Below are 8,428 nucleotides of genomic sequence, written 5' to 3'. Positions count from 1 at the left end.
TGACCTAATGAGGAATTCCCAAAGAAAACACTAGGTAGTGAAGTCCATCCATAGAGGAAAATGAAAAGGCTGAAAATGACTCTGAGATACTCAGCGGCAGCAATCGACAATCGGATGCACGCAGCCCACAGACCATGTCTGCCTGTTAGGGATGCCAGCCTCAGTCCAGCATCAGGATGAAAGATTAGAAAGCTGCTTCTGTGGGCCTCCTCAAATATGCCAGGAAAACAACAATTTGTTGGCTAAAAGGCAGTGCTGATTTTCCTATTCTTCTCTAATCAAGATAACAAATTTTGATATATTTCTCCATAAAGCTATTTTCATTGTGAATTAAACAGAAATAATGAGTGTGAACATTATCTGGTTTTCCTCAGGTAGATAGATAAGCCGCCTCTCTCATTCCAGTCCTCTCTGATTTCTGTTTTTAAAGCTGCTCAGTGATGCTAATGAGACTGAAGCTAACTAGGTGCAAGGCCTTACCCGGCCGGTCTCATTTCCTCATGTCTAACATCACGGCATTGGTCTGGCAGAGACGACCTTAGCTCTCCCAGTCTTTGTGGGGAGTTGTGGAAGCAACTGTCAAGTTAGTAAAAACAACACATGATAAAGATTCCAGGAAGGCCGTGTGTGATGACCAAATAAATCTGCAGAAAGTGCTGACAAGGCTCAGTCTTCTGACGCGTCACCGGGCACTTACTTTCATTCTTTCACGAGCAGTTTAAATTTAAGAATAATCCACAATTAAACCCACCCATTTTTTAATGTGTGGGACACTTTTTCTCCCCTTTGGTACTAAGAATTGGACTGCTCTGGCAGAAGGCCAGTGGGGTGAGGCAGATGATCAAATCTCAGCGGTCACTGCAGGAAACTACGCACGTGAAGCTTCCTCAAGCGTTTCGTGTTTGAGTCAATGGTAAGGTGAAGCAGGAACTTGCGGCCGCAGTCTCTAACTCTGCTGACCCAGCTCTCATCCCTGGCATAGATGAGGAACAGCTGCTGGTCTGCTGCCCATCTGGCCAACAGCTGTTCAGGCCAATGCACACTGGGGGAAAAAATACACCCTCATTTCCTATTGATTTGAGTTTATAGGGATTTCAGTAGCTAGCACTAAACGTGTCACTTAACGATAAGTTCTGAAAGCTGCGTCGTTAGGCAATGTCGTGCAAACATCAGCGAGTGCACTTACACAAACCCACATGGTACGGCTACGACACACCTAGGCGCTACGGTACTAATCTTACGGGCCCACCGTCATATATGCAGTCCATCGGTGAGTGCAACGTCGTTAGGTGGTGCCTAAACACAGTTGGCACCAAAAAAGAGTTGTAGTTGAACAGTAAGAGATTCAGGTTTGCTCTATAGAACACTGATAATCACTAACTGAAGACCAGAGGGATTTGCAGGAGAAAGGATATATTTAAATTTATCACAAGAATCCTTAATCAAATGGGCTCCACAGAAAACCCAAATTAAAAAACACTTCTAATAAATGCCACAACTTTACTGTTATCTCTACTTCTGTCTCCTCACAAGGTTTAGGGTCAAATTCAGAAGCTCAAAAAAACAGCATTCCCCACTCCAACAGCAGAGCAAGGTGCAATTATACACCTCTCATCTCCTGCAGGCAGGGGTCCGTTTTCTGGAGATTTCAAGGTTTAAATCCCAGATGTGCTATAGCATCCTACCTACTTTTGCGTGGCTTTTTCATTTTTCTCCCAAAGTATCTTCTATAATTATCATGTATATTTATTTCCTTAAGCGCAGGTTCCTTAAGTAAATTTTTAAAAGAATGAACAGGTCTAGTTAAAATATTCATTTTCGAAAACAAAGTCAAAATCCAAAAAGGCTAAATGAAAGAGACTACATGTAAGTTTAAAAATCTGATTTCTGGTGATAAGAATTTAATTAGAGGCAATAAAATGATACTAAATAAATAGGTTCTGAGTACTATTCCACTCATTAAACATAAGTTCATACAATTTCTGGTGTGGAATTTTTAAAAAAACTTGTAAGGACATAATGGTATAATTTAATTCTGAATCAACAGATATTTGTGCTATGATCTGAAAATGTCACTTTCAGAAAAGTCACTGCTGAAATTAGACCCACTTCCTCAGTGGTTTCAGGTTACTGCTATGTGAAAAGTCAGATGAAAAACCCGTGGTCTGTTCTTTGGTGGGTGTGCCAATACCTGAGGAGCAACTTGTTGCTGGTTGGCAGACCCACAAAAAAGAATTCAAACAAATTTTACGGAATGACAAGGAAAAAAAATGCATTACAAATTTAAGTGATCAGTATGTTCATAATTTTCAGAGTATTACCCTATATTTGATGTCCAGGATTCATGCACATGTATTCCAAATTCCTTAGACTAGACAGTCAGATATAAGTCGCCATTCTCCTCTAGTTTTTGAAATAATTTTAAACTGCGCAATCCAGATTCTCGTTCTCCATTTTTCCACAGAATAATGAGATGATCTGCAGAGCATGTCACTAGTCCGTGATCTTCAAAGTATAGAAACATCTGTAAAGAAATTTAAAACTACTCATTATAGGAACTTCAAGGAGAATGGAAGTGGCTGATTCTAGACTAACACGTGTGCTTGTAAGATTTGTACCCTGAAGACTTCTTTGGACCTGACTGTAAAACTCCCTATCGTTTTCCATGAGAAATTTTATTTTTAAGTGTTGGCAACAGTCACACACAAATACACAAATACTAAAATATATCAATACCAAACCCATATCTAGTATTTTAATAATCATAACTTTGTTAGTATCGCTCACCTACAGAACTATAAATAGCTGTTTTTGTAAAGTTTGTGAATTCCCAAAGTATCTTCTGAACAATCTAATTCTTCAAGTACTGGTCTTAAGATTTTTGTCGGGAGAAGTGTGCTGGACCTGTTTTACTTAATTATTTATACTTGCCTCATTATTTATGCACAAATGGCTACCAATAAAATGTCTGCCAAAATCTCCAAGATAAACACTGGCTTTAGCTCTCTGTATAGAAGGAGATACAACCCATCAATCCATAAACACTTACTGGCTGTCTAGATGCTTATGTTCCCTACCCTCAAGAAGGTTCTAATTCAGTTGTAAAAACCAATCATAGTTGAAATAATTAGGGCACCAGTTAAAGACTATGTAATCAGGTACTAAATAATGTAGTTCAGACTATGATTTGCCACAGAAATTCAGAAAAAGGGGATATGGATCAATAATAACTGAAATTGTCAGAGAAAGCTTCAAATAACGTCATAAAACTCTCTAAATAAAGGGCAGGTCGTGCCTGGGGAAGGAACAGGCTGGAAGCTAGGAACAGGAAAGCGGAGCATTGATGAGAAGGCAGCAAGGACACTGTGGAGTGGAGAGGTACCATCAGAGAGGAGATGAATGCAGCCCTGAAAAGGACAAGCTCCTCAAAGGAAAGGGTGAGACAAAGGAGAACAGAAGGTTAAAGAACAGTAGGAGGAGAGTTTTCTTTGAAATAACATACATTTCCAAAGACAGCAGGTTAAGGCCCTAACTGATGACACAGGAGTGAAGGGAGGAATACGGGAGCAAAATTCCTCAAGAGCTGGAAAAGACAGCATTCAGCCCACAAGCAGAGGGGCTGGGATGGAGCCAGGGTGAAAATATAAAAGGAGTAAGGACGTTCAGGAGGTAGCGCCTCAGAGAGAGCCCAGCTCTTCTCAATGAAGCCACAATGCTGAAGTATCAACACTTTCTCTTGGGAAAATTCCTAAGAATCTGACTCTTCCATATTAAGACAAATGTGCCATTTTGTAGGTTTCCCTCACCACATAAAAACTTCTACTGGATTCCTACTATTTTAAGAATAAAGTCCCAACACCTCAGCCTTCCATTCAAGGATGTTCATAATCTGACCCCAAACTACTTTCCCAGGCTCTCTCTCCTACTAGTTCTGTTCTCAGGGACCCAGGGCCCAGCCCAGCCAATCTACTCCTTGCCACCACAGAGATCCTATCTTTGCCCTTCTGTCCACCAGAGCCCATCCTCACCACGCCCAATTTACACCACAGCCACCCAAGCAAAAGCAAAGTTGAATAACAAAGCAAAACGAAAATGACTGGTCTACCTGTTAGAGGAAAGCAAAGATGAATAGGACGCGGTACCTGGCCTCAGGGAGCTTATGGTCACGAGGCTGCGTTAATCACACCCTACCTTCACGGGTCAGTGCAAGTCTCAAGTCTCATGTTTTCCACTAACCATTTTCTTCTAATTCCTGAGTATTCACTGTCCGGTGCTCATCTGGGTCCCTCATAAGCAGTCGAGAATAACAGCTTATTAGGTCTGCATGCTCCTTCTCTACTAAAGTATAGGATCCCTGGGGGCAAGGATTGTACTTTGCATCTCGCTGTAGACTCCAGTGTGTAGTGCCTGAAATATGGGAAATGCTCGATAACAAGCGTGGTGCTGCTGGTCCTGTGCGTAAATGCACTTTCAGATGAAAAGTCATGTGTTCCCCCCTGGCTATGAGGAGGGAAGAGCAATTTAAGAAATTCATTACTTAGGGCCCTGCTTAGACTCTTAGCATTGTACTGTTACCAGTTCCAATCGTCTCTCTATCTCGACTGATCTTATTCCTTCATTAAGGCAATGGTGCCTGTGGTGAATATGAATGGATCTGAATTTCTACAAGTAGAATTGTATGCATCTTATAATTCTCAACTAATACTTTCAAATATGCACAATGATAATCAAGACACTGGGTTTTACTAAAGCTAACAAATTATCATCCTTTCAAGGGAGATAAAAACAGCTCGCTGTTTATGAATTTGATCAAGGCCCCTGGAATTAGGTTCTGTAAGGCTTTAGCTCCACGTATATAACCACAACCCTCCATGCACCCTCTATATACCACCATAACATATATAGATCTAAAAAACAAACATTATGCACACTGCCCTTATTGTCAGCTATCTCTATCTCAAATAATGATGATTAAGTCTATTTTTTGGAAGCAACGTATATTCCTTGCTTCCTCAGATCATATCTCTGTAAAGGGAGATCCTAATTGCACATACTATAACCTATCCTATCCTATGTTTAGATTCAGCAAAACCTACAGCTAAGAGAGAAAGCATAGGTCTTTCTGAGACCACGTGAATGAGAGCAGTGAGATGCAAAAGCAGGCATCCCCTGGACATTTGCACGCCTGTTAGAAACAGCACCTCCACAGAGGACGAGTGCCCAATCAAATCTCCGATGAGCTCCAGCGAACACGGAGTGGTGTTCTCTTGTTGCTTTTTAACAGGTTGGCTGGCTTGCTTGTTCACTCTTCCAAATCCCCACATGTTAAAAAAACCTGGAAAAACACAATCATTTCAGTTATTTCCAAATTACTGTGCTCTTTACTTACGATAGTGATGTAAGATGAGAAACACAGAAACTTAAATGCAAAGACGTTCTGTGCTTATCTCAGTCCAGGGCTAAGGGGATGCTTCCAGGCGCTCTGCCGGGGTTTTTAACATGTCACTTCATTTCCTCTCTTACCTAACCAGGTTTGTTGCTCATCTCTTTTTACGGCCCCTACTCACCCCTGGTGAGGGTGTAACAACATGATAAACAGACAGGCACTGGGAATGAAAGAGGAGAGAAGTAAAACGCCTGCATGGCAGTCTCAAAAAAGTCACAATTCAGATCTATCAACAAAGGGTAGCCCTGTGTGTCCAAAATCAATACCCTACGACTTCAGATAACCAGTGGAAACTCCAGAGGGGCCAGCCTTTGATTTCTCATGGAAAGGCTGCTGACTAACCAGGACTTTGTTTTTCAAACCAACACCTGAGAGTCAAGAGCTCACGCAATTAGGATATAAACACAAAAGTGTTTTTCCATAAATTGAGTTCGGTGTTAATGACAATGCTTCCAGGATGAAAGAACACTTGAGGCCGACATCTGATGGTACAAATTATGTTTGTGTATTAGGCAGAATTACAGACAATATAAATGAATGACTCCTTCATTAGGTCAGATTACCCGAGCACCAGTCTCCCCTCAAAACAACAGAGTCCTACTTGACGGAATTGAAATAAACAGGCAGTTCCCCCTTAAAGCAATATTAAGATGTGAATCCCAGATCCCAATTACCACATGCTTCCTGTAAACATCTTATGTCTATTTGGAGCACACTGTATGTTACTGTTTTGCCTTTAGTCTGCCTTTCAAATGAGAAGACTATCTTTTTGAGAAAAGATACCCACCTGTTGGTACAGGCTCTGCTGCAAGCTGCTGTTTTTCTCGTAACTCCCAAATGCGTACACTGCCATCTTCTGAGCATGAGATTAACTGCCTGTCAGGACAGAAAATCAGTGATAAAAAGACAGAGCACCATGGATGGCCAGTGCTAAATTCGCAGCAAAAAAATCAGTGGAGGCTTCAACTGCTTTTATTCATTCGGCTCTTTGCAGGAGCGGATAAAAGTCCCAGTTTAACATGGCTTGACAATGCAGAGGAAAAGCTCTCTTCAGGATACGCACAATTATACTGTCACATTGGCTCAGATGTGGTAAATATACCATCTCCATCTTTTAAAATGCACCCAGGAAAGTGGGTATGAATTACACTTTCACAATATCCTCCTTTCACTCTCTCTCTTCTCAGGGTGCCTCTCACTCTGAAAGTATCCCGCCTAGAAAATCATACTATTCCCTTCATATAATTTTACCCCTAGAAACGCAGCCGTCAAATTTACGTGGAGAGGAAAGCCCTCACTTCCTGGCCTTAGACAACAGGAGACTACCATTTGATTCTGGCATAAACAAACAACAACAAAAAGGTGGGTTAATGGAAAATATAAAAAGAAAAACTGGCATATAAGTAAGTACCCAAAAGTCTTTTACCTTTGTATATAAATACCAAATCTTAAAGGATCTCTTCTAATCATAATGAAATTCAATATAACTCGTTTGAACCCTACTCCTTGTATGTTTTGTAATATACTGCCACTAACTCTTCCATTGGAGACAGCATAGGGTATTCTCCATTTCCAAAAGAACACAGCAGGTCAAGCCATGGAGCCAGGTAACTTCGCCTCCTGAGACATGACACTGGGGCCCGGGGAACCGCGCACTTCTTTCACCTGCTGTGGAACTGATGGGAATGCGTACCTGTTTGGGAGTCTGGCAATGTGCAGGACACTGGAGTCATGCGCGGTTTTCTGGCAGGCAATCACACGCTTCATTTGAAGGTTATACACATATAAACCCCTTCCAACCGCAGCAAATACATTCTGAGGGGAAAGAAGTTCAGAAATGGACAAAAAACTAGTACTTATCACTACCAGGTGTAACAGATTTGCAGCCCTGGTGTGACATCAGAAAGCCACTGTTATCTTACCCATTCCTAGCCTTCAGCCCAAACACCAAAGCACTGACGAAAGCCCAGAGCCTTTAGAAGGTAGAAGGGTGCAGCCGCTGATACAGAGAAAGCTCTGCACATCACCCCCCTTAGCATCACTTCCTTCTTCCCTGAAAGACGCAGCTACAGAAAGGAGCTATGGCCGGCAGGCTGGCCTCGCAGGGGAAGCTGCTGAGGGACGACCCAGGTTTTCATTCATATAACACTATATCCTTGGGAAAATTACTTAGCTTCTTTTGTCTGGAAAATGTGAGCAAAATTACTTGCACTTCACAATCAAGAGACCGATAAAGGATACAAAAAATATGTGCTATAGTGGCACTATCATCTTAAGATCCTCTGAAGGCTTCACAGAAACAATTTTCTAAAAGTATTAGAAATACCTTTTTGCTAAAACAACTTTAATCTTTTGAAAGTACTTTCACCAATATTTATCTTATTTCAGCCTCACAACATCTCATTAAGGTAGAAAAAGCAACTACTATTGCCATTTTCCAAATAAGCAAATTAAAATTAAAAAGAAGATTAGGGGCCAGCCTGGTGGGCTAGTGGTGAAGTTTGGCACGCTCTGCTTAGGCAGCCTGGGTTCAGTTCCCAGGTGCGGACCTACACCACTCATTAGTGGCCATGCTGTGGCAGTGACCCACATACAAAATAGAGGAAGACTGACACAGATGTTAGCTCAGGGCGAATCTTCCTCAAGCCAAAAGAGGAAGATTGGCAACAGATGTTAACTCAGGGCAAATCTTCCTCACCGAAAAAAAAAAAAAAAAGATTAAAGTCACACCAAAAATTAAGACATGGAGTCAGTATTAGAATGAAGGTGGTGTTACTCCAGTCCCTCGCTCTTTCCTTGCACACAGCACCTAGCTTCTGAAATTATTTTTCAAGTCACCAGACTTTCTGGAGCACTTGTCTTGGAATCATTCATTCTTATTCAGTAGGTACCCAGTGAGGCAGACTTTTCAAAAATCCCTACACATTGCCTCCCTTTTTTCACCAAAGAACCCTTCTCATGTGGCCTCTAACACTACAAACC

The 8,428-nt window shown here is 41.5% G+C and overlaps 1 protein-coding gene across 2 annotated transcripts in view; it reads right to left on the bottom strand.

Annotated features, from left to right (window-relative positions):
- Positions 1-1,396: 1,396 nt before the first annotated feature.
- WDR41 (WD repeat domain 41) overlaps positions 1,397-8,428 on the bottom strand; it is a 49,169-nt gene continuing 42,137 nt past the window's right edge. For both annotated transcript variants that reach the window (XM_014830060.3, XM_044777979.2), the window contains exons 10-13: positions 7,140-7,261; positions 6,234-6,322; positions 5,202-5,335; positions 1,397-2,524 (exon numbers count right to left, since the gene is read on the bottom strand). In XM_014830060.3, coding sequence (XP_014685546.1) covers positions 2,372-2,524; positions 5,202-5,335; positions 6,234-6,322; positions 7,140-7,261 — 498 coding nt within the window. In that variant the 3' untranslated portion in view covers positions 1,397-2,371. The remainder of the gene's footprint in view (positions 2,525-5,201; positions 5,336-6,233; positions 6,323-7,139; positions 7,262-8,428) is intronic.

This window comes from Equus asinus, chromosome 9 (genome assembly GCF_041296235.1).
Source record: "Equus asinus isolate D_3611 breed Donkey chromosome 9, EquAss-T2T_v2, whole genome shotgun sequence".
Classification (NCBI taxonomy): Eukaryota; Metazoa; Chordata; class Mammalia; order Perissodactyla; family Equidae; genus Equus; species Equus asinus.
This window is presented reverse-complemented; position numbering and strand designations above follow the sequence as displayed.